The sequence below is a fragment of the Fusarium coffeatum genome (genome assembly GCF_003316985.1).
Source record: "Fusarium coffeatum strain FIESC_28 chromosome Unknown BRIP53273_contig_4, whole genome shotgun sequence".
NCBI classification, from domain to species: Eukaryota; Fungi; Ascomycota; class Sordariomycetes; order Hypocreales; family Nectriaceae; genus Fusarium; species Fusarium coffeatum.
The window spans coordinates 68857-93726 of NW_022157803.1; the positions used below are offsets into that span (position 1 = coordinate 68857).

General features: G+C 48.3%; 10 protein-coding genes across 10 annotated transcripts; 5 read left to right on the forward strand and 5 right to left on the reverse strand.

Annotated features, from left to right (window-relative positions):
- Window positions 1–1940: 1940 nt before the first annotated feature.
- Window positions 1941–3127, forward strand: FIESC28_00121 (uncharacterized protein; the record flags this gene model as incomplete). Its single annotated transcript, XM_031154272.1, has 3 exons — window positions 1941–2160; window positions 2208–2921; window positions 2973–3127. 3 exons carry the CDS (start codon window positions 1941–1943, stop codon window positions 3125–3127), a joined length of 1089 nt encoding a protein of 362 aa, XP_031021640.1.
- A 100-nt stretch (window positions 3128–3227) lies between these two features.
- Window positions 3228–4871, reverse strand: FIESC28_00122 (uncharacterized protein; the record flags this gene model as incomplete). The annotated part of the gene is made up of 3 exons (XM_031154273.1): window positions 3228–4659; window positions 4716–4718; window positions 4783–4871. The coding sequence occupies 3 exons, from the start codon at window positions 4869–4871 to the stop codon at window positions 3228–3230; spliced, it is 1524 nt and encodes a 507-aa protein (XP_031021641.1).
- A 471-nt stretch (window positions 4872–5342) lies between these two features.
- Window positions 5343–6239, forward strand: FIESC28_00123 (uncharacterized protein; the record flags this gene model as incomplete). The annotated part of the gene is made up of 1 exon (XM_031154274.1): window positions 5343–6239. The coding sequence occupies one exon, from the start codon at window positions 5343–5345 to the stop codon at window positions 6237–6239; it is 897 nt and encodes a 298-aa protein (XP_031021642.1).
- Window positions 6240–6532: 293 nt separating this feature from the next.
- FIESC28_00124 (uncharacterized protein) lies at window positions 6533–7786 on the reverse strand (the record flags this gene model as incomplete). Its single annotated transcript, XM_031154275.1, has 6 exons — window positions 6533–6810; window positions 6862–7023; window positions 7069–7160; window positions 7212–7414; window positions 7464–7709; window positions 7760–7786. 6 exons carry the CDS (start codon window positions 7784–7786, stop codon window positions 6533–6535), a joined length of 1008 nt encoding a protein of 335 aa, XP_031021643.1.
- A 1618-nt stretch (window positions 7787–9404) lies between these two features.
- On the reverse strand, window positions 9405–11520 carry FIESC28_00125 (uncharacterized protein; the record flags this gene model as incomplete). Its single annotated transcript, XM_031154276.1, has 2 exons — window positions 9405–10901; window positions 10954–11520. The coding sequence occupies 2 exons, from the start codon at window positions 11518–11520 to the stop codon at window positions 9405–9407; spliced, it is 2064 nt and encodes a 687-aa protein (XP_031021644.1).
- Window positions 11521–11953: 433 nt separating this feature from the next.
- FIESC28_00126 (uncharacterized protein) lies at window positions 11954–16117 on the reverse strand (the record flags this gene model as incomplete). The annotated part of the gene is made up of 10 exons (XM_031154277.1): window positions 11954–12056; window positions 12272–12486; window positions 12534–12941; window positions 12993–13256; window positions 13306–13736; window positions 13783–13829; window positions 13875–14002; window positions 14311–14691; window positions 14742–16018; window positions 16063–16117. The coding sequence occupies 10 exons, from the start codon at window positions 16115–16117 to the stop codon at window positions 11954–11956; spliced, it is 3309 nt and encodes a 1102-aa protein (XP_031021645.1).
- A 260-nt stretch (window positions 16118–16377) lies between these two features.
- Window positions 16378–18013, forward strand: FIESC28_00127 (uncharacterized protein; the record flags this gene model as incomplete). Its single annotated transcript, XM_031154278.1, has 2 exons — window positions 16378–17747; window positions 17800–18013. The coding sequence occupies 2 exons, from the start codon at window positions 16378–16380 to the stop codon at window positions 18011–18013; spliced, it is 1584 nt and encodes a 527-aa protein (XP_031021646.1).
- A 358-nt stretch (window positions 18014–18371) lies between these two features.
- FIESC28_00128 (uncharacterized protein) lies at window positions 18372–19097 on the forward strand (the record flags this gene model as incomplete). Its single annotated transcript, XM_031154279.1, has 1 exon — window positions 18372–19097. The coding sequence occupies one exon, from the start codon at window positions 18372–18374 to the stop codon at window positions 19095–19097; it is 726 nt and encodes a 241-aa protein (XP_031021647.1).
- A 232-nt stretch (window positions 19098–19329) lies between these two features.
- On the reverse strand, window positions 19330–20388 carry FIESC28_00129 (uncharacterized protein; the record flags this gene model as incomplete). Its single annotated transcript, XM_031154280.1, has 1 exon — window positions 19330–20388. The coding sequence occupies one exon, from the start codon at window positions 20386–20388 to the stop codon at window positions 19330–19332; it is 1059 nt and encodes a 352-aa protein (XP_031021648.1).
- A 2643-nt stretch (window positions 20389–23031) lies between these two features.
- On the forward strand, window positions 23032–24709 carry FIESC28_00130 (uncharacterized protein; the record flags this gene model as incomplete). Its single annotated transcript, XM_031154281.1, has 2 exons — window positions 23032–23146; window positions 23226–24709. 2 exons carry the CDS (start codon window positions 23032–23034, stop codon window positions 24707–24709), a joined length of 1599 nt encoding a protein of 532 aa, XP_031021649.1.
- Window positions 24710–24870: the final 161 nt, after the last annotated feature.

The following is a 24870-nucleotide window of genomic DNA, read 5'->3' on the forward strand; positions in this document are numbered from 1 at the left end:
TTCACTCATATGCTACAACTTGAATGGCAGATAGATGATCATGAATAAGAATATGTATTCAGTTCAATGAACAAACGAGTCGTGGCGAGACGAATGTGCCTGGACATGATTACTCGAAGAAGCTCAGTATGAGCTTACGCATACTGGCCAACGATGAAGAGTGCGTGATTCCGTGGCTTCCCAGTGACAGGATGACATCCTTAAGCCATGAGTTTGCATCTGAACGGCACTTTCAAGAAGTCACAATCGAGCCGCACCAGGCCTGCAACGCTATTACCACATCTTCACAGCATATGAACAGACAAACGAGACACGTGTAGTTATTCACTAACTGTTCGTCCTGCTCTTTTTCAAAGACTTCTCTCAATTATATAAATCCCATGTCTCCTCGTAGCAGCCTTGCCATCCAACAGTACATCTATCTTCACACAGATACAACGAACAAAGACATTCACCAAAGCTTCGAACAAACTAACGCCAACATGTGCAAAGAAAGAACAGAGAAATGGGTATGCAAACACTGCGAAAAGCCCATCAAAGAGATTCCATTCAAGACCAAATGTCAAAGTCTGAGGGAGACAGGCAAGTGCAAGGAATGGGTCAATGCTAAAGAGAATGAGATTATCGATATGTACGACCCTGATTGCACGTTCTGCAACAACCCGCAGAATTTTTCGAAGAAGGATCTGGAACGAGAAATTAGACCTTGGAAGTGGGCGCACTAGTGGTGTCCTATAGAACAATAAGATTCAGTGTTGTTCAAGCCTTATTTTCGTCTGTTCGAGGATTTCACCTAGAGTTTGAACAAAGCAGCAGTTAGCTTTCACGTATAAACAAAAGAAAGGAGTTTTATTCCTCAACCATCTCCATTTAACTGAATGTTATTCTTAATGTGAATAAGCTCTACAAAACAAAGACAAATATAAAAGGCCACGACCCGGCACGTTATGATTCCCTCTCTACCCCAAACTCCTCATCAAACTTCAAAAGCTAACAAACACCACAATCCTGGTTTCGTTCACAAAAGATCACAGCATGTGTCAAACCACCAATACAAGCTGGGTGTGCGCCACCTGCTCCGTCTCCATCCTCGACAAAAAGTCAGTCAAGGTAGCCTGCCAGGATTACAAGGAGAAGGGCATTTGCACAGTTGCTCTTGCACCGCTGAACGAGTATGTCTACGTTGAAGATCCTAACTGTGAGATTTGTAAGCAGATGAACAGTAGCAGCGATGATGAGAAGAGTTTGCGCAAGAAGCTATCTAAGAAGATATGCTTAGCGTGAAGGGGTATGGCGCTGGATCGTTAGGACTAAGATATCAATAAACCAAGAATTCCGTGGCGTTAATTTTAAAATGTACAAAGTAACCGTGAAATATGTTATCTGTTACTTGATTCTGTTTTGTTCCTCAAAGTTCAGATTCCGTCATGCGAGGGTTGAGTCACGTCTAACCAAGTGGATAACATCTAATCTTGGGGTAATCGCACGCCATCGACGTTATAATTTGATCAACCAATCGGCAACCTAGTCGACCGAGAAGCCGTTGATAAAATAGTAGAGGATTGATCGATGCGATAACGGACGTCCTTTAATTAGATTCCGGGGCAGAGTGAGTCCACAATTGATATGATGGTTGCAGAAATGGAGATGGCATCATCGGGGCCCTAGTAGGCAGGGCCAATAATGCTAGAGACTGATGGCGTCACAGCTTACTGGACTACGCGACATGTATAGTGCTTAATATCGTGGTTATCTCGTTGTCGGAGCTTTTCGGCGTTCATGGGGTGTTACTGGTCATTGTGAAATGTCGTAAAGGATGTGACAAATTGTGTGATCCCCATGGGGAAATGAACTGGCTAAGACATATAAGTAGCTTAAATCCGGCCATAAAGGCATCTGAAGTTCAACCAAATACTATATTATTAAACAGCTTGGCCAAAATGTCGACTACTACCATCACAGCCACAGAGCAGCGCTCGATTCCGCTCCACCTTAAAGCAAAGTATCCAGAGCCTTTGACACCATCAGGCGCATTGGACAAGTTCACCTTCGAAGAGTCAACTCCCGTCATCGGTCGTGAATATCCATTCGTCAATCTCGTCGAAGACATCATCAACGCAAAGAATGCAGACGAACTGATCCGTGATCTCGCCATCACCAGTAAGCCCATTACCGCTCCCAAGCAAACCACTTCCCTAATAAATCAGTCTCCCAAAGAGGCGTGGTCTTCTTCCGAGCCCAAGACAACCTCACCGACGAACTCCACAAAGAACTCGTCCACCGTTTGGGCCAACTCACCAACAAACCCTGTTCTTCAACACTACACATCCATCCTCTTCTGAACGGCACCAACGAATTCGGTGTAGAAGACAATGAGATCAGCGTTATTTCATCCCAATCTCGCTTCTTCCAGGACAAAGAGAAAGATAGAGATGATCGCAAGCAAGGCGCTGCTAGCTGGCACAGCGATATCCAGTTCGAGCAGTATCCCGCTGATTACACGAGTCTGCGCCTCACAAAACTCCCCTCCGGCGGTGGTGATACACTTTGGGCTTCTGGATATGAGCTGTATGATCGGTACAGTGATCCGTATCAGAAGTTCTTTGAGGGATTGACGGCAACGTTCTCGGGTGATGGGTTTCTTAAAGCCAGGGATGCTCGACCTGACTACTTCAAAATTTATGAGAAGCCGCGCGGTCATCCTGAGAATATTGGCGATGAGCTCAAGGCTATTCACCCAGTTGTACGCACAAACCCTGTGACAGGATGGAAGTCCCTTTTCGCCGTGGGTAATTTCCCACGGAAGATCAATGAGTTAAGCGCGAGGGAGAGTAGAGAACTTTTGGAGTCGTTTTATAGGCGGATTGAAGAGAATCATGACTTGCAGGTGCGGTTCAGATGGAGAAGTCCCAATGATATCGGTAAGTACTCTGATACAATAACCCTTTGGGATGTGAGCTAATTCTGTACAGCGTTCTGGGATAATCGAAGTGCTTTTCATAGTGCGACGAATGATTATGATGGACTTGGTGGACGCGAGGGACATCGTGCTGTTGGGATTGGCGAGAAGCCTTATTTGGACCCTAACAGCCTGTCTAGAACGGAGGCGCTGAGAAACAAGCAATGATGGCATGCTTTAAATAGTATTTCTGCTGATTAAATCCGATTAAAATAAGAAGCGTTCCCAAATTCAACCAACGCTCCAAAAATAAATGTGTATCAGTATTCTAACAATAACACGCCAAGCGCTTGCTTGTAACTCCAGCTCTGCGAGCAAGCCCCTCAATCATATTCGGTATTCCAACAGGCGACGTAAAGGGTGGATCAGGCGTCCCATAATCAGACTCATCATCCGATCCATCGTCAGATTCATCATCGGAGCCAGAATCAGAACAAGACACATCACCCATATCCATCGCACACAAGACATGCATCTCCGCCACGTCATTACTATCATAAATACCCTCCCGATGATCCAACCTCTGAAGCAAACTCAAAATCCGGTTCCGTTCTTCATCGTCCTGTGCCGTGAATCCTGCAAAGGATAAACCTGACACCAAACATCCGTCGAGGGCATACGTTGGTTGACCGATGGCTATCAGAGGCGCTGCTACTAACTCTGCCGTTTCGAGAAATGGCTGGCACGGTTGGGGTTGGTTGCTGTAGGCGTCGATGTGCATTTGTATAAAACGTTGACGGAGGCTGAGGTTTTGGAAGTAGGACATTTCTTCGGTCGTCCATTGCAGGATATCGCGCTGAGCAAGCGCTTGAAAACGCGTTCCCCATTGTTTGAATAGGTGCTCAAAGGCTCTGTCGTTCGCCTCTCCGTTTTCTCTGTCAGGGTTGTGTGGTGCATGGTCATGGAGAAAGCGGAGCTGATGAAGTGCGTAGGAAGCTTCGTCGAGAGTCTCGAATGGTGTGATGTCGTCGGCGGTATGCTTGACATCTTTGGCACACCACTTCTGTATGCCTGAAAGAGTAGGGTTCTTCATGAAGTCTGACGATTCGGGACATAGTTGGGAAAACATGGCAACGAGCTTCTCCATCAATGAGGCTTCCTCCGGCGCGGCCGATTCTTGAAGGGACTGAAGTAACGTATCGCCAGCGGCAAAATGCTTCAGAAGCTCATCATACCGACCAGTCAGGCCTTCGCATGTCATGAAAAGCATACAGCATATCAAAATGCAGTGCATGTTGAATCGTGTCGGTGAGGACATAAGCGGAAGAATAGACGATATAGCTCTGTTGTAGTGCTGTATAACAGGCCGCTGCAACTCATCCGGTCGTCCAAAACCAAGTGAATGAGACATGAAAGCTCTATGGGAAGCGCCAACTGCAATCATGCTATATCTGATAGCGTCGAATTGATACGACATGGGAAGTGCATAGCACAGCCAGAAGTTGGAAGAAGAAGCTGAGATTTGCTTGGCGGTCCAATGAACAAAATGTTGGAAATAAACCCTTTCGTGATCCGACAAGAGAGGCATCTGATCAATATGCTCCATCGGTGGTGTAGGAAGAGCAACGATAGCTTGGGTCTTGGGCTTCTTCTTCTTAGAAGCTCTAGGCTTGGGAGGGGCGTATCCGTCACACTTCATCCTGTCGTCTGCACAGCGTTGACAGAAAGGTTTTGCTTCGTCGCATTTCAAATGTCTGAATCTATCACGGATGTTATTAATTTATATACAATACAATACATCATCAGACCAACATACTTGCTGTGGCGTATTTGTTAGTATGACCTTTTTTACGAGAAATAGCACTCCAGCCTATCAAACTTACCAGGTGAGACATCCTCCTCTGGATTTGGGAGCAGAGGCTCGCTTGAATTTGCCTCCGACTCGAATTGCTAGCGTTCTATTGGCTGTCATTTTGGGGAGTCGATTGGTTTGAACACGAGACTGCGAATTGGAAGTAAAGGCTGGGCAATAAAGCATTGTTATGGCAGAGAGAGGCTGTGGATGAAGAATAATGGGGACATTTTGTTGTCTTTAATACGGGAACACGAATCAGATTCCACTCTGCTAGTACAGAACTAGCAAATAGTGGACTGATTTGACAGCTGAGACCAGTCAGAGGTTTTGAGCCAAGCGCTATTCGGCATCACCGGCTCCAATTTCTCGGCATGTAGAATCCGACCAGAAATACTTCAATACGCTTTCAACAACACATTCAACCTTCTTGGCGCCAAGAGAGTAAGCAATATAGTTGGACCTTTGCTGACGACGACCCGTTTGAGATTTTGGGTCCATGCGTTGGTCTCAGGTATATCTAGACACAATTGCCCCGGTGTCGTATTCCAGTCACCTCGAGTTAATACGAAACATCCATTTACCGAAAAGATGAGCGCATACGGATATAACCAACAACCTGGCTACGGCAACCAAGGTGGTTATCAGCAGGGTTATCAACAGGGTGGCTATCAGCAAGGACCACCTGGTGATTACCAGCAGCAACACTACCGACAGGACAGCTACGGACAGCACCAAGGTGGCTACCAACAGCCTCAACAGCCCTACCCTCCCCAAGATCGTGGCTATGACAACTCTCCCGGCCCATACCAAAACTATCCTCCCCAAGACCGTCAACAAAGCCACAGCCCTTACCCCCCACAAGGCTATCAACAAGGACCCCCGCAAGGCCACAGTCCCTACCCCCAACACCAACCACAAGGCGAAGCATCATCATACCGTGACATGGCCGACACACCCAACACACCATACACAGGCTTCCCCGCCCCTCCTCCTCCAACCAGCTCCTGGGGACCCGGACCAGGTCAAGACCAATCTGCACCCGGCGAGGCTGGAGATGGAGAGCGAGGTCTGACCGGTGCTCTAGCCGGCGGTGCAGCCGGAGCCTTCGGTGGTAACAAACTCGGAGGAAGCAAGACCGCCGCTGTTCTAGGAGGTCTCATCGGAGCCTTTGCCGGACACAAGGGTCAGGAATGGAGACGTGATCATAAAGAGGAGAAGGAGGAGAGGGAGAAGCGAGAGGAGGCTGAGATGATGGCTAAACATGATGCTGAGATGGCGTCTTATGGTCGTCCTCGTTCCCGTTCTCGTTCAAGGTCCTCTTCTCGTCACCACCACCGCAGAGATTACTCGAGGTCACGATCGCGGGATTCGGGATGTCGTCGACGTAGACATAGCCGTTCCCGATCGCGTTCTTCTGATTACCACCGTCGTCGCAGGGACTGTTCTAGGTCGAGATCTTCTAGCCGACGTCGATACTACCACTAATTGTCGACGTAAAAGGATCGGAACTTTGAAGATGGGCGGTATTAAATGAATGTTTATAGATCAATACAATTATACTGTTGTTGTCACATACACTCTATCATGTGCAATTGTCCTTTCATGGGTCTGCTGAGTGACGACTTTGTTCTGTGGTATTGCTACTTTTGTCAATCATTACAAAATACATTTCCTAGCCGACTAGCAAACGCCATTCTATGCCTCCATACAAAAGAAACCATGCACTCGTCCCATTACACCTCTAAAGCTCGCTAACAAAATAAACGTCATCGCCATACCTAGACAGACCGTTCGTCCTCAGTTCTTATATGAACCAAAGACAATTGTGACAGACGTTCTGTCGATGAGCCAAATGACCCTTTACCCTGATTCGACATCTTAACATTTGTAGATGCAGTGCTGGCAGTGCCAGTGTATTGGCTACCCCCACGCGTGCCAGTCTTGCTCTTCATGTAGTTAAAAGCGCGCGACTCGGCTGCGTACTTAAAGTAGGGTCGAAGGGCTGGCAGACAGGAGATGACGAGACCAATGTACAGATCCAGCGAGGCCCAGAAGTCTGTAGGTGTGTAAGCATAGGATTGATGGTGAAGAGGAATATGGGACTTACGTGTCGTGACTAACGAGGCGTCCTTAACAGCGTACACCTGCGTGTAGCGAACGATGGTGATGGCCATATTGATCAGGCCAAGAAGGAACGTAAAGTAGATACCGATTCGGAGCCATCCCTTGATCATAAGATCAGGGACAATTAACCAGGGAAGAACGAAGACTGGTTCATTAGCTCAATTTATTGGGGTTGGAGGAAGAAACTCACTGAATATGTCACTGGTGAAGTTAAGAGCCCATGTGGTTGTGTAGAAGGCCCGAACATGGTTGATCTCGCATCGTCTGCCAGATTCCAGACTCCTGGTCGCGCGTTAGTCATCGACCTTATCGAAGGAAGGAAAAGTAACTTACCACCACCGGTTGACTGGGGTGCAGATGGTGAACAAAAGAACGACAGTAGTAATGAACGATACAACAACGTAACCCACAGTGACCCACAGGAAGGTTCGTCGCTTGGTCATGAATCTGGGAATGACCTGGTGATAAACAGAAAGCAGTGCCGCCTTGCATAGATAAAATGACATTATTAACGGCAGAGTGCTGATCCAGTGGAGCTATGAACGTCAGTACCCGATTCATACTCCTTGCTAGCGACATCCTCACCTTGAGAATCAACTTCTTTCTCTCATCTTTGGCATCGAAGTTGCTGAGGCTCGGTTGTATCCCATCCTCCATAACGCCCAGGTGAACATATGTGATACAGAACGACGCAATAACGATCCCCATCGCCCAGGCCATCGTCATCCAGACATCACTTCCCAGCAATCGTTGTTTCTGAAGGCCGAGTCGGAGCCAGATACGTGCGGCGATGACTACCGTCGATAGTGAGATGAGAGTCCATTCTGTGATCTGTTACGTCGTCAGCAGGTGTTTCGGTGTGTTGTTGGTGTAGTACGGACAAGAAGTGCTGATGCGTTTGGAGCCATTTCGATCAAGTCGTCTTTGTCGAGAAGATGTAGAGTTGGGTCAGGTTATAGTCGATGAGACATCGATGCCGTGAAAAAACCATGAGTACGTGAGTCCGTCAGGGAGCAGCCAAATGGGCGAATGACCTCTTTAAAACGTCTTGTCGCCATCCATCCTCTTACGAAAAGCCTAAGAGATATAAGTTCTCGCTTCCATTCCATCGCTAGCGTATCCGGGAATTCACCGTCTGATCCTCCCGGCTTGGGATGTGGCGCATTCCAGTTGACGAGAGGTCGTTCGCCTACTGAATAACTTGGCTGTCTTAGTCACACAGCTCTGTACCTTGCATACGGGAAATTCGTTGTCGGGTACCTAGGCTTAGTTCAACGAGCGTCAAGGTCTGGACAAAACGCCACAGAACTTGACTTCGACGCACAGCAGGTTATGAGAAGGCCAGAACTACGCCATGCCACTGCAGGTACGCAGTTGCACTAGACCCAAGTGGCTGAAGTCTATTTCTTCAGTTGGCAACGCTGTGTCGATCTTTGTTTGCCGAGACCTGCTGTTGGTTGTTAAATGGCCTGACAATAGAGTATCACATCATGCATTTCTTCCGTTTGCGACAGCCCAAGACCAACATGAATACCACACATCAGTCTTGACCGCACAAAAGAAAATACTGACAACTGATTTCTCGATGTGTTACCATTTAATCATTGTGTGCCAAACGGAATAACACTGTCTCATCGGTTAAGCAAAGCAAGGCTTGATCGTATGGCGTTACAATTTCTGTAGCGTAGCCGCGACAGAAATGCTTCTCCGTTAGGTGACTTCAAACTTTAAGCTGCACGTCCTTTAAGTCTTGGCAACTTGTGGCTAGCGAGCATTGTCAGTGGTGACTGCATGTCTGCCCTCATCCACCAACAGCCAAGCCACCATACCCGCTCTCAAACCAGCCCTATACACGGACCGCCGTGGCAAGAAAATGGACAATAAAAAGATCGATCGAAGGCGTTTACCTCAAAGATGAAGATATTTCCGATCTTTTGGTGGGAACTCGAGTCAGTTTCTTTTCTAATCCCGTCAAACTAAGTCAGGTACGCGATGCAAGGATAGCACTAGGGAAGGCGTTGCCGACATCGTTGCTCTCTTGGCAGGCCTCCAAGCCATCTTGTAATGATCGCCAGCGTTAAAAGCCTCATGTGTAGATGACATCAGGTATGGCCGCATGGAGTACTGCCGGCGGTAGAGACAGGAGCGACGATGATACAACGGCTGACCCGGGTAACTGGTCTGGACTGCTTATGAATTTCTTTGATTGATGGCATTTTTCTTCTTTTGGTCACTCGTAACGATGGACATGCCAATTCTTCAGACATATGTCTAGCCGCGCTCTTGGCAAGCGAGAGGTGCTACTGTAATGACTCAAGTTTTGGTAGATGGAGTTGGGATTATGACAGATATCAAGTCGAAGATATCATAGATGCGGTTTCGCAAATAACAGGTCCACATAGAATAGGACCGAGTTTTTATTTATTCAAATATTCGAGAAGCACAAAAGTCTTCCTTCGCCACATGAAGCGAATGATCGCCACCTCTTAGTTTATAGCCCTTCCATTCTCTGCCCTTACCCTGGATCTAAACATCTATCCAACGTGCCATCCAAGTCTCAGTGACCTTCTTCGCCTCATCAACAAGTCCCATATCCAAAAGCAACTGCACACTCCCCCTAACTGCACTCTCAAGCGCACTAAATATCCACGTATGTGTAAACGTAGCAGCCTCACCAATAAACACAGTATTAAACTCCGTCTGATAGAACGCAGGCAGGTACAAATGCTGCTGTCCAAAGATCTGCATCGTGAAAGCTCCAGCATGATGCTCCTCCTGCTCCCAGCACTGTCGCTTCCAATTACCTGTCCAGTTCTCCTCCACGACGTCGCCGTGTACTTCGATGAGGGCGTTCTTGATGTAGGCCATGTGCTCTTCTTCGGACATGGCGCAGGCGGCTGTGGCTTCATAGTCGGACAGGTAGGATGCCATCATTGTGCCTGGGCCTGTGGCGTTGATTTGCCATGAAGGATAGCACACTTGGCCTAGTTGTGGGTTTGTTAGACGTGTGCAGCCGCCGATGATGGGTTGATCGAGATGTTCCCAGAAGCGAGTCTTGAACTGCACGGCAACTTTGCAAGCGTTGGCGAAGAGGGTTCTGTCGATGGCGCGCTTGAGAAGACTTGAGTAGCGAGGCAGTTTCCAGAACTTCATCAAGTTGAGTGGAACGCTGTTAAGTACGTAGTCGAAGTTGTCGACATTATTCGGGGTCGTAAAGGGCTTTGAACCCGTTGGCTTCCACGACACGGACAGAGTTTTGTTGTTCTCGTTATATCGCAGACCGTTGACCTTGGCGTTGTATTGAATCCGGTCCTCAATATGAGGTTCAAAGGCTGCAGGGAGTCTGCTGAGGCCGCCCTTGATGGTTACCCACTTACTAGCCAGGAAGTAAATAGTCTCGTACTCCCACATCGGCCAGTAAATATGAGTCGGCGAAACCTCATCAGTAACATTCAGCTCCGTCTTGATAACATCGCGAAGGTACGAAACCTCAGAGTAATCAAACGACCCGTCTTCCTTGGCTTGTTTGTAAGCTTTGAAGATGTTCTTGGTGTACATACGGATCTTCTCAGGCGTAAGACCCTTGAAATCGTCCAAAGCTTGAATAGCTTCTTCAGCTGCCGTATCATTGCTGTATACCGCAGGATTACTGTAATCTGGGTTGTTCGCAACTTCGAATTTGCTGGGGAAAGTACCGTCGGGACGGCGGAATGGTGAATCGACGGGTGTATTCGGGGAACTCTGAATCCAGTCCCAGAACTTGACCTGGAGTGATTTGTTGCCTTCGTTCATGCCGTTGAGAACATCTGCTAGCTGGAAGATCATGCGCTGATCCATGAATGGGAAGGTCTCATTCGTTTCAGAGTCTGTGAGCTCGTAGGGGAAGCGCATTGGTCCAAGTTCATGGTACTGGCCATCGTCGGGGGAGGTGCCGTTCAGATACGCTGTTCTGATACGACCTCCTACACGTTCAGACGATTCGAGGATCTTCCAGTTGTGAATACCCACTGAGTCAAGAATGAGCTAGGAAATGGTCAGTATGCTATCAAACGCTTCATGTTCAAGGCAAACTCACTGATGACATGAGTCCAGATATACCGCCACCTAAGATACCAAAGGTCTTGTTCTTAGTAGCGCTAACAAAGATATCATCAGGCTGCTTCTGCTTGAGGTATGCCACGCCATCGAACCACAAGCTATCGTCTCCAGCAACATCCGCAAAAGACTTCTTCTTCTCACTTCGTCTCTTCAGCCTTTGAGCAGCGAGTTTATCAGACTTTCCGATCAAACTATCATCCAAGAAAGCATTGAGACAACCGTCAGCGACATCGCTCGGAACAACCCAGACAAATGACGTGGGTCGTTTATCTGGGTGGTCTGAGTGACGAGCAGCTAGTGAGTGTTGCCCAACATGCGTCGAACCAATTCGCTGCCAGGTCTCTGCGTCGCTGTCGCATGAGCCGTAGGCCAGTGTCAATTGTCCATCGACATCACCGGCATATTGTACGACGATATTCTGTGCGCTGCCTGGACTCAATTTCGATGGGGAGATGAAGGTGATGGAAGGGGAGTTGGTAGGTACTGCATTTGCAAACAAAGCCAGGCTACCCAGAAGAGGCAGCGAGCGTGAAGAACTCTTCATCTTGACGAATGTTTAAGAAGAATTTGTCAGTATACTATCGATGCCCGGCAGATATCCCTCTTATATTCCACGACAAGAGCCGGTCCCGGCCCCGGGGCTACTAAACGAGTCCGGGACCTCGGACTCGGAACCAATTTGTCAAACAATGACAATCATAATGAAGAAAAAATTCCCTCGGACCACGATATCCCAGCGAAACCATTCTCGATGGGACAATAAAGGCCGAAGACCCAGTGTTTAAGTTTAAACAATTATCAAGCTTATCTGTTAGCATGAACAATCTAGCTACAAGTGCTCTAGTTATGAACTGTTCTGCTTCCTTATCTGTGAGGGAAAGCCGTCGTTGAGAACCCTGATAGATAGGCAAATCCTTGTAATGCATGAAGAAGGTTTATCTACCGTTGTCGTGAGACGTGATTGGTTCGACTGGGGATCAGAGTGCCAAGAATTCCCCGCAGATAGAGACTTTGGCCGAGAGATAAGGTGGATGTCGTTCCCGGACCAATGTTACGATGAACCGGTAGAGACCGGCAGAGCTTGGAGTTGTTAGCTAAGGTTAAGTTGTCTTTATACGGTATCCTTGACCGTTGAGATCGCATTAGTCATTGAACTACACCGCATGTTTTGCAGGGTATAGTGAGAGCACCTATGAGCGGGTATCATCACGATGGAGACGTTTATTCCCGAATGTAACATGAAGTCAAATTTACTCGTCCTAAATTCTCAAGTCTCTCATAGCCTAGGCACTTACAGAATGTACCTAAAGTTTCTGTTCTGCATATCCGTCTCATCGACATCTAAAAGAGTTCCATCTGCTCCAAGATCAACCCGTCGGGACTCCTCAGGATCCCTCTTCTCTCCCTGCTCGTTATCCCTACGACTATTCTCCCATGCGAGGTAGAAATACATTACCACAACAAGAGCAATCGTGATGGCGAAGCATGCCAGAATGGTAGTGTAGGCCGTCTGCAACGATTAGTCAAATTCATACGAAACTTGAACGGAAGACTTACATGATAGTGAGGCGCCTCAGTGCTGATAAAGAACTGCGGCCCACTCAAATTTCCTGCACAGTATCCCAGGAAGATCATGGCCATGACAGTTGACTTCTTCGTGAAGCCGGCGATGTTACTAGCTGAGAGCGAAAGCATGAGTGGGAACGCCGGGGCGACGGCCATGATGAGCCAGAAACCAGCCAGTCGGGCCAATTTCTCTGCGTTGGGCAGAAGTTTGATCATGAGGATACCAGCAATAGCCATGATGTATGTCAGAACAAGAGCGATGTGTCGTGACTTGCGGACGTAGGTCGTGAAGACGGCGACTAGGATGACAGTAGTAAGTTGAAAGGCTGATGCGGGAAGACCCATCAGGATAGTCTGATGCTCATCATAGCCGAAGCTCTTGATGACAATCGTGCTGAACTATACACAATGTTAGTAACCGTTCTATAGTAATGATAGAGGTGCTCTTACGCTTGTTGTTCCTCCGTTGGGAACACAGATGACGAAAGAGAAAATGAAGAACCACCAAGCCTTGACATCCTTCATCGTCTCTATAAACTGGTCGCGATCCCACTTCTTGGTCTGTGTTGTTCGCTGGAATTTCTTGGGTCGAAGGGAGGCAAATTCTCGTTCGGATGTGCTTAGGAATCTCGCAGTAGATGGCGAGTCGGGTAGGAGGAAGAAGGTCAGGACGGACCAGGCGATCGTGATAAGGCCGAAAATGAGGAACAGCATCTATACGTGTTAGTACATCACAAATTTGAGACACGGGGAGTCTGCTTACCTTCCACTGCTTGATCGGTCCAGTGTATCCCAAAATCCCATACGCAATCATAGCACCAACCATACTAGCCGACGCATTACCCGCAAACCAGAACGAATGCCTGGAAACATGTTCATGAGGCGTATACCACATTCCGGTAATCAAGGAGAAACCTGGACTGATGGCGCTCTCGAAAACGCCCAGCAAGAAACGAAGAACCATGAGGCTAGCGAAACTGTTTGCGACGGAGTGAAGCGTGAGGATAACGCCCCAGATGAACATGAGAACGCTGAGATATTTTCCGAGGGGAAACTTGACGAAACCTAGCGAGATGGGATATGAGGCTACGAGGTAGCCGATGTAGAAGACGCTAGATGCCCAACTGAATTGCTGGCCAACGAGGTGCAAATCTTCTCTGAGGCCAAGGATGGCACTGTACGCCAGACTCGTTTCTGTCCCGTGTTAAGACTGTTCGTACCAGTGAATTGAGTAACCTACTGTCAAGGTACTGCAGACCATAGCTAATAATAAGCAAAGGCATAAGACTGTTCTCGTTAGCATCGAACACACACAATCTTCGAAATACATACCGAAGATCAATTTTGCGAACGAGTTTCTTCTCATCCTCTAGCGAAAGGCTGTCCATCGCTACAGTATCAGTGCCCTGTAGCGAGGGCTCTTTGGCGTCTTGGTGGACTTTCTCCATCATGTGATTGATCTGTGAGGTGATGGTGATAGTTTCAAGTCAAGGCTGGGGTCTCGAGGTCCAGTTATATCCCTTCCTTATCGCGTTGACGCTAGGGGGCTCATCACGTCGGTCCAGAATCCGGGGTCATTACCCCAGATTTCCGCGTGCCGGCACTGCGTCTGATTGGTCAGAACAATCGACGAGATAAGACTATCGCCTCAGTGGCTGAACCTAGTTGTGGTTATCGAGGGATACAGTTGAGATAATCGACGAGATCCATATCAATGCTATCGATATTATTCTGTGTTTTGCGGCTTTCTACTAATTAAATCTCGAACCGTCTCCATTGATACCGTATCCGACATTCCCTTAGCCGCCAGCACATGATCGTATATTGACTTGATAACGGGGTCTGAAATACTCGCCGAGATCCAATCTCGGTGTATGGGGTCGTGTGTTTCGATGCCTGCTATTAGGAGGGCCCATTGGAACCGCTCTAGTAGTTGTACTGGTCCGATTGTGATGGTGTGGTATGCTACTGCTACCAAGTCCGTAAGAGCTGTCTCGACTTCTGGAGGTACTGGGGTCTCTCCGAATGCTGAGTCGCGGCTGCGGTAGAGGTAGATTATGAGGGCGTGGAGGATGGTGACTGTTACTAGAGCCATCAGAGGCGGGTTTGGGGTTGACTGTTGGCTCAGTATGAAGAGCCAGCTGTGTTCCTGTGCTATGTTAGTACACTATCCTCTATGTGCTGCCACAGCTCGCTTACCTCTCTTATCTTGTCGAGCTTCCTCTTCATTTCCAACCACTTCCCTGGCATCCGTCCGCTACTCTGACTATACTGGTTTATCTCATACTGGATCGTAATCAAACTAAAGTAAACATTCACAATCCTTCTCTGTCCTGTATCAGGTACATGCTCCGCCAGAACCGGCATACGCGACAACTGCCATATTCGCTCCCTCGTCTCATGCTTCTCATTGACATAACCTGCAAACTTCTCACCACATCCAAAGAACCCACAAAACACATCTCTATCGTAGATATACGTCAATATCCGAGCGAGCGTCGAAGATTCGGACCCTGCTTGACTTCCAGCACACATCTCATCGAGTGAAAACATGGTCACGTACGCAAGAGCAGAACAACTCAACTCGCCCAACCGTGCAACATCGAACGGGTCCCTCCTCATCCAAAACATATACAGATACAAGAATGAAAGCATCATGGTCACATGATCCGTTGGCGTCAGATTTACCAGCGCCTGGTTAAATAATGCCGAACCCTGCTGAAAGTGCAGCTGTGACTCCATAGGCGGTTTATGACTGAAGCCATGATGAATGGCGAGTTCGCTGTGTGAAAAGGCTAGTAAAAAGTGAAGAGCCATAGGGTTTTGAACGGCAAAGTTGAGAAAGATGGAGTGTGAGGACAGAGATGCTCGACGGGTGGATTTCATGGAGGCTAGGATGGTGGAGTGGAAGGTCATGGCTTGGACGTCGTTGCTGCCGATTGAGGGAGCTGCGGATGGTGGGTGGGTGAAGGAGTAGGAGGGGAGGATGGACAGAAGGTTGAAGGATGGTGTTGGGAAGAGGATGAGGGTATGGTTGAAGTTGCTTTGATCGAATTCGGGAATTGCGAGGGAGTTGACGTCTTCAGGTAGTGCAAGCCCTTCGATGACGGATGCATTGTCTGCACTCAGTACACCATCATCTTGAGAGAATTGGATGACAGCTGTGTCGTCTGTGCCATCATCGTGAGAGACGTTTAATGAATTGTCTGCCTCCAATGTCTCTGGAAGTTGTACGCCATCTTCTGATGGAGTCGACAATTGAAGTTCAGGCGATGGCTCAGGCTCTTGACCCTTAGGAACAATAGGCGGAGGCTCCCAACTCCCCCGTTCCTTAATCGGTCCCAAACCACGTCTTCTCGACGCAAGCGACACTTGCTCTCTCACCCACAGACACTCAAGACCAAGTCTCACACATCGCGCACAATCAGGACGCTTCTCATCGCATTTGACTCTCTTGGTCACGCACGTCAGGCATCCTAAACGCGTCAATTCACGTTCACAATATCAGGGCTAAACTCACCATTCTTTGAACGTCCCCGCTCTACGCGACGTCGTTTCTTTGGTTGGTTCTCCATCGATAGATTGGGACTTGTGGGTTACACCCTGGAGAATGGACGCGGGTGGATGCTCAGTTTAATCGACCGCTTTTTGGCGCCAAGATAGAGGCCGATCTCGCCCCACGACATCCGTCGATTAAACTGACCAATCAAGCACGGGGTCTTATCCGCGTTAAAGGTACCGAGATATGAGGGTAGAAACAACAACCCCCTGATATCTCGTTCCTTCTTGGCAGTTTTTTCCTTCTCAATTCATTCTCAATCAGTTTTTTGTCACTATGGGCAATTCCATCTCTTACAGCACTTCAGAGTGCGAAGTCACACTCCCTGATGACGGGAGCACCTTCAAAGGTCTCAAGTTCGATTCCAAGTCCCGCCGCTTCACAGGCATTCCTTACGCTCTTCCTCCAACAGGGCCTCTTCGCTGGCGTAAACCTCAACCTATTCCCAAAAACAGCTCTTTTGTTGATTGCACTCATTTTGGACCTGTTTGTCCCCAGGCGAATTACTCCAAAAATGTCAGCGAGCATATCCCAAAGCATACATACAGCGAAGACTGCCTACGCCTGAACATATGGACCCCAGTCCCAGACTCTGAGAACCCAACTAAAAAATGGCCGGTTATGGTTTGGTTTCATGGGGGTTGGTTCCAGGTCGGTGATCCAAGTCAGGAAGAAAGCATGGATCCTACCGAACTCATCTCTACAGGACAGTTAAATGCTGTCTTTGTAGCAGTGGGCTATAGACTCAACGTCTTTGGGTTCCTAGCTGGCAAAGCTCTGCTCGAGGAATCCAATGGCGAAGCTGTGGGAAATTATGGCCTTTGGGATCAACGTCTCGCTATGGATTGGGTGTATGAGAACATTGAAGCTTTTGGAGGCGATCCCGAGAATATCATTCTTGCGGGACGAAGTGCTGGGGCATATTCCGTGCTTGCCCAGACGCTGTATGACTTCCGTGGAAAGGAATCTTATGGCAGATTTACAAGGATGATCATGTACTCGAATGCCATCCCAACGCAACCGAAGAGCGTACAAGACTGCGAAGAGCAGTTTGACGAGTTATGCGAGTACTTCTCGATACCAACGGATCTACCAGGAGCAGAGAAGATGAGTCGTTTGCGAGACATCACCTCAGATGAATTATCGTCTGCTATCATGGAGTTGAAGAACCATACATTCCGACCCGTGACAGACGATCTCTTCATTCACCCTGGAATCTTCGACTACTACCGCAACGGGTCCTTCGCGCAAGAGTTCAAGAAGCGCGGTCTTAAGCTTCTAATCGGAGAAGTTAAGGATGAAGATACTCTCTACGCAGTTACGAACCCGCCAGACCCCAACGTTGCATCGCTGAGGATGCAAATAGCGAATTATTATCCTGCGCACGTCACTGATCGGTTGCTCAAGCATTATTCTCTGCCTCAGAATAAGGATAAGCAGGCTTGGCAGAATATCTTTGGACGTATTGTGGCTGATGGCCAGGTCAGAGCGCCGTCGCGATATCTGGTAGATAACCTGGTAAACCATGGCGTCGATATCAAGAATGTCTGGAGATATCTCATCGCGTATCGACTGTCGTTTATCACTACCGATATCGCGCCAGCTTCTTTTGGTGTAAGCCATGCCATGGACCGACCTATCTGGAAGTACGTCTCCCATCTCCCCAAGTCCCGAAGCATTTTTACTAACGTGAACTAGCTACTCAATAACTCACGGCCCAACACCAGCGGAACGTCAGTTGATGGACGACTGGATCACCGATTTGAGGGTATTTGTCAATGACGAGGACCACGAGTATGGTACGGCAGAAGCTACAGAGTACAAGGTCATGCAGCCACAAGGAACGATTGGTGTTGAGACGGATGGTCGATGGGATGAGCTATTGCAGGTCATGGATATCTTTTGCGCGTGATGATGAATATTAGCCAATGGTGATCTTCTTTTACGGTAGCGTAAGGGTGTCAGAAGAATTGGATGCCGAAAGCATGCAAGACGGAATAATCTAGTCATTTTATGTGAGCTTAGAAGAGCATCTAGTCTACTTTAATTTGACATCCTGAGTCTGGAAGCACAGTTTTTCTTTCGCTCTGTCAGTGGCGACACGGAGGAGATGTTCTTCCGGGTGAGCGATTGGAGAACGAATAATGACGGAATTGATTCCTGCGTCATGCCGACTCATACCCTCATGAGTCGTAAAATAGATCTTCAACTTTATTCTTACCAAAATTACATCAGAGAGCAGATCCTCACTCATACCGTGTACGATCAAGATGACCTCGTCAATTAAAGTTTTACTAGTCACCAAAACCCGGGGTTACCGTCACGACTGTATCCCCAGCACCATCGCCGCATTCAAATCATTACCCATCACAGTCACAGCTACCGAAGATACATCTGAACTTTTATCGCTGTCTCACTATGATGTTATCGCGCTCGGGCATAACACGGGTGATTTTCTGAGTGAAGATGAAGTCGTTTCTTTAGCGAAGTTTGTTGAGGGTGGTGGTGGCGTTGTTGGCGTTCATGCTGCTTCGTGCGGTATGCCGACGGATAGCAGATATACGAATATTCTTGGGGAGGTGTTTGATGGTCATCCGCCGCCGGAGTGGATTACCCTGAAGGTTGAGAATGAAGGTCATTTTGTTAATCGCGGCGCCGAATTGCCTCGAGCAGACGCTGCGCCAGAGTCGACCGAGGCTTGTCCATTCAACGTAAATTCACTCTCAAAAAGCCAATTCCCATGGTTCGACGAAGTATACACCTTCAAATCGCATCCTCGTCTGCCCAAAGACCGCATAATTCTCCTCTCCATACACCAAACCACCACGTCAAACGACGAGAGGGCGAATTTCCCACTATCATGGACCCAAACAGTCGGCAAAGGCAGGGTGTTTTATACAGCGCTTGGCCATTTTGATGAAGCGTATCGCAATTCATGGTTTTCGCAAACTCTATTTCGCGGCATTGTCTGGGCTGCCAAGCGAGATGGCAATTGATAATTTTGACTTGGCGGGCTGACACGCTGAATGGATTCAAGACGCTATTTTCCTGGGCGACGGGAGCTAAGGTCTTGTAGCTTCATAGGGCTATGGCCAAGGTGCAAGCATCAATTACCCCAAGTTCAGCTTGGCTGATGCGGAGGAATAAATAAAGTCCAAGCTTGAGAACGAGAAAATATGTTTTGCAAAAATACAAACGTAGAGGTAGGATAGAAAGTGAGGGTAGTGCTCAATTGGCGTATGCCGCCAACACACCTTGGAGCTCCTTCTCAGTCACCGACACAACACTTCCATGTCGCGGACTCGTAGGCAGACTGTATTCCTCCGAAACCTTCCAATCCGGATTCGCGATATCGGTCGTCTCAAGAGGAATATACCCTCGTCCAGCAAATTCATCAACAAAAAGGTAAAACTTTTCGCCGTGTACGTCGCCTGGGTTGGACTTGAAGATTGACGGTCCTTCGACCACGTCGAGTCCTGCCTTGGTGCCAATGCAGCTCGTCACGTGCTTCCACTCATCCTGTCCAGCGCGTAAATTCTTGGAGCTCTCTTGAATAATGTCAACACATTCTTTGCCCGAAACACCACCAAAGTCCTTTGTGAAGCGATGGTAGGTATCGCCGTCCTTAAGAACAGTCGTGTCAATCCTGTCATTGGAACCTTGCCAAACAACGGGTTCGCTAAAGGTGATAAAGTCTTTAGTCGTCGCGTACATAATCTTCGCGTACGTTTCAACCTCGTGATTAGGATCGTCCTCAGCATACAACCGAGAAGCCCAGTAGACAACATACTCGTCAATGCTCTCATCGTAGTAAGCCTCGGGGGCCCATGTCATGCCAGCCGTTGGACGGGAGACAAGGGTGTGGCGCTGCTCGGACCAGTGGACCAAGTCAGTGCTCTCCCAGATTTCCAAATATAGACTTCCGAAGCGCAGAGCCTTTTCCCAGCCAATGTCGTTAATCTTGAGGTCTGTGGCAACGAGGAAGAACTTGTCGCCGGAATGGGAACGCATCAAAAAAGGATCCCGAAGACCGCGGGTGCCTTTTACGGATGTCAGGATTGGTTTGCCGCCGTTGAGCTCGCGCCAAGAAAGGGCGTCGTTCCCGTTACTCGCGGCGAGGAAAATGCTCTCCCCGTTGTTATCGTCGCCGACAAAGTAGGCAAAGACATAGCCTGCAGCAGGAGCAACATCCGTAGAATTGTCACCGTTGTGGGTCGCTATAGGCTTGGCGAGGGAGGTTGGAGCCAACGCCAAGATGCACGTGGTGAGGAATGAAGGGAAATGCATTGTTTTGTTATCTACAGAGTACTCCGTAGGGATAAAGGAATAAGCAAAGGATTAGAGATTGCCGCGTTAATCTCCGGTTTATTCAGCCATTTTTTATATACACACACCGGAGACAGCTCCCCCGAGGCACGATGCTAGCGCCTGACCGCAACGACGGTTGCAGTGAAGCGGCCCAATCGAGGATTGATCAGTTTTTGGTAAGTTAAGCTTAAAAAGAACCTTGGGATGCAGGTATTCCTGAAGAGGAAGGACAGATATCGATCTTGGAACGTGAGAGATTGAAGTGATGCTAGTCCTTACTGAGTCAGGAACGTTTTTTGACGCGCATGAATCAAGTTCATCAGGAACAAGGTCATGTGTACCAAGAGTATAGTTTCGGCACTCCGTTCAGCCAAGACGGATCAAGAGGGAAGAGAAAGGGCCAAGACGGCTGCCTTATTATCCCTGGCTAACTCGTATCAGAATGGAAGGTCAGTGCTGGCTACGGCTAAAACAATTGTTCACAGCGATAATGAAGCAAAAGTAAAAAAGACCCTGAGATACAAATCTATTACCCCAGATCTCTTGAGCATATCTTTATCTCAAAGTGGTAAAAACATACCCTGCATCTGATTCTGTCGTCACAATAAGGTGATAAGGAGAATGCGGGATGCGGGAGCTCCAGGTCCGCTTAACAGAACCACTGTACTCGCTCGTGGTCCTCGCAAAATACAGTGGACTCCTCCAAGCGAACAGTGGTCCTTCGTAGCGAGTCCCCCAGGCGCCCCTCCGCCAAGAACAAGAACCACCCACTGGAACCCTCTATAACAACAACGGTAATACGTCGGGCCACTCATCCTTCGGAGGTAAACACTGGGGAAAGTAACAAAAAATGAAGATCCCCAAGAAATCAATCCACCGGATTACCCTTTTAGTCATTCCGAATTCCTTCACATTGGTGACAGGCTCCTCCGTCGTAAAAGCAAAACAAGATCATCGTAGGTTAATTTGCGTTTAATTTTCTGACAACTGGAGACTGGTTGGGTTTGTCATTTGAGGAGTTGGAATGGGGAAAATCGTAACCCCATGGGAAATAAAGCATTGTTAATTTTGAGGGTCTGTTTTTGTTTGAGATGTGATTGAGGGCCAGGGTGAATGCATGTTGCTGTCTATCACATGAAGATGATGGACACTGTATACTGCAATACGTATAGAAAATTGAGAAAATACTGAAGAATTATTCCTTGAATGCAGAATTTTCTAGTGAATTTCCCAATTAGTAGATACATCTTGATGATGGCAAATATTGCCATCACGTTGCGATCACTGGTTAACATTCAACCTACCCGATACCTTTTACTGTAATTCAATTGCCACGCTTACCTCCGGATAGTGACAGACGACCAACAGTACAGAGACCCACGGCATTCCCCATGCGGGTTCACCTTGTAAAGCTCCGAGATTGCAGCGGATGAGTATGACGTTTTTAATGCGAGATTTTAGTCAAAAATCTTATCCAAACCCTTGAGTCTGTCTCTTCTCCACTTTACATACTCCACAAAACCTCGTTCACACCTCGGCATTATTCCCCAATTCTTTTATGTTGCTCGGGCGGAGAAGGACAAGAAAATCAATGAGGGGGAGGAACTTGGAGTAAGAATGGGTATTCTCGGGTTTTAACCGACAAGACTTCAGCTCTTGGTTTTTCTTGTCCGAATTACTCTGTTAAGAAAGACGAGGGTTCATGTGAGGATTATTTGTATATGCATCTGTTGGGTTGCTGACTGCAGATCTTGACGATCATAGATACCACCAACAGATATCAACACAAACGAGTCTGAGAGTCTGAAAATACTGTAGAAAACGGTTAGACGGTGAAAGAGGCCAAGGCGTCATTCTCCAAAAAACATACTCGTACTCTAGTCATTGTCCAGGATAAAGAACCGAGCTATGGGGCTTCTTGATTCAAGGGTCTTGTTCCCTTTTAGGAGATTTTCGAAGATCGCGGAGACTATGACGTAGACACTTGGCGCAAACCCCGGAGAAGACAAAGACAAAAACACTCTAACGATGAGACGTCATTTGCTAAATCTCCAGTTTAAAATTTTTTACACTCTAATTGCCGGTGTCTGGTGAATTATCGTGACAGCCTAACAGCATCAGTCAGTTAGTTGGTACCCCCCGTCACACTCACACGGGAATACCTATTATACAGTGTCTTGTCTACAGTACGTCATGCGGGTCACCTGAAACTAGTCTCTTCTTCTCTGCCAAGTGACGTTGAATCGCCAATAATTGGCTGCACGCATCAAAAAACTTTTCTGTCTCTGGTCGATCGTAAACGTGCGTTCAACTTTATCTAAGGTTATCTGCGTTTTTTTGCGTCAGGGACCCCTTTGCCCCCAGTTCCAAGTTTCTCCGAGTCATTAACCTTGAAATTTTCGCCCGTGGGTGGTCTTATCGGTTCCACTGTGCTGTGACATATGTGTAAGAAACATTGGGTCTGCTCGTGGAGTCTCTACCCACAGTCTTGGACTTGGCGTCATGTCTGTGTCTCTGTCGTCGAGCTTATAAGAAATGTAAATCTCCCGCTTTGATCTCAAGATTTTGTTACTCTCCAGTCTCAAACAAAGAAACCAGAAAGACAATTTGAATTTGTTCAATATGGTTCACGTCGACAACGAAGCGGGGATTCCCCATTACTGGGGCAAGACTGGTAAGGGTCTGCAGAGACTCATTACCATCGTCGCTACCACTGACTTTCTTCTTTTCGGTTATGGTAAGTCTCGACCACGTTCTCAGACCCAATGGCTGGGGAAACCTTATCTTGAGTCTATGCTGACCGTTTCATCGTGCAGATCAAGGTGTCATGTCCGGTATCATCTCCGCTCCCGCTTTCACAAACGATTTCCCCCAGGTTTTGGATGAGACATACGAAGGTTTCGTCGTCTCCATCTACGCTGTCGGCTGCTTCCTCGGTGCTCTCTTCATCCTCAACTTTGGTGACCGTCTCGGTCGTCGCAAGTCCATCTTCCTCGGTGCTATCGTCATGATCGTCGGTGTTATCATCCAGATCGCTGCTGTCCCTCCCGGCGGCGGCGCAACAGCACAGTTCATCATTGGTCGAGCAATCACGGGTATCGGAAACGGTATCAACACTTCCACTATTCCTACCTACCAGGCTGAGTGCTCCGAGTCTCACAACCGTGGTAAGCTCATCTGCATTGAGGGTGGTAACGTCGCCATTGGTACGTTGATCGCCTACTGGATTGACTATGGCTGTACCTATGGTCCCGACCCCTTTGTCTGGCGATTCCCTATCGCTTTCCAGTGTGTCTTTGCTGGTATCGTTCTGGTTATGATGATGAAGCTGCCCGAGTCTCCTCGTTGGCTCCTCACCCACAACCGTCGCGAAGAGGCTGAGACTATCCTGGCTGGTCTCAACGGTACTCCCCGTGACTCCCCCGAGGTTGTTGGCCAGATGGCCACCATCGAGAAGGCCATCGCTGCCACCGGTAACAAGGGCGGCAAGACTCCTTTCTCTGCTCTCTTCACTGGTGGAAAGACCCAGCACTTCCGACGTCTCATTCTCGGTGCCTCTTCTCAGATGATGCAGCAGCTCTCCGGTTGCAACGCTGTCATCTACTACTTCCCTATTCTCTTCCAGAAGTCCATCGGTGTCGACCACAACATGGCTCTCCTCCTCGGTGGTGTCAACATGATCATCTACTCCATCTTCGCCACTACCTCTTGGTTCGCCGTTGAGCGTGTCGGTCGCCGCAAGCTCTTCCTCATCGGTACCGTCGGTCAGTGTCTCTCCATGGTTTTGACCTTCGGCGCCCTGATCCCCGGTACTCCCGCTGCTGCCAAGGGTGCCGCTGTCGGTCTCTTCACCTACATCGCCTTCTTCGGTGCCACCTGGCTCCCTCTCCCCTGGTTGTACCCCGCCGAGATCAACCCCCTCAAGACCAGAGCGAAGGCCAACGCCACCTCCACCGTCTCCAACTGGCTCTGGAACTTCTTCATTGTCATGATCACACCCGTCATGATTCACGGAACCGGTACCTTCGGATGGGGTACCTACGCCTTCTTCGCTGGCATGAACGCCATCTTCTTCCCCATCATCTACTTCTTCTACCCTGAGACCTCTGGTCGCTCTCTCGAGGAGATTGACCTTATCTTCGCCAAGGGTTACACTGAGAAGATCAGCTATGTCACTGCCGCCAAGCAGCTTCCTCGCATGGCTGACCACGAGGTTGCTGACAAGGCCCGCGAGTATGGCTTTGATAGCAGTGACGAGAAGGCTGAGGCCTCTGAGCGCGAGAACGGTGTTGTTGTCTAAACAGGTCAAAACTGGATTTCGACCTTTCGCGCGTGTGTCCAGAATGATCTGGGCTTTTTGCATTACATACCATTATGATGTTATGGATCTTTAAACGCTACACATTAGAGTAGTAGCTATGACCTTTAGATACCACATGGCTCCAAGGAGTCTAGCTTGCA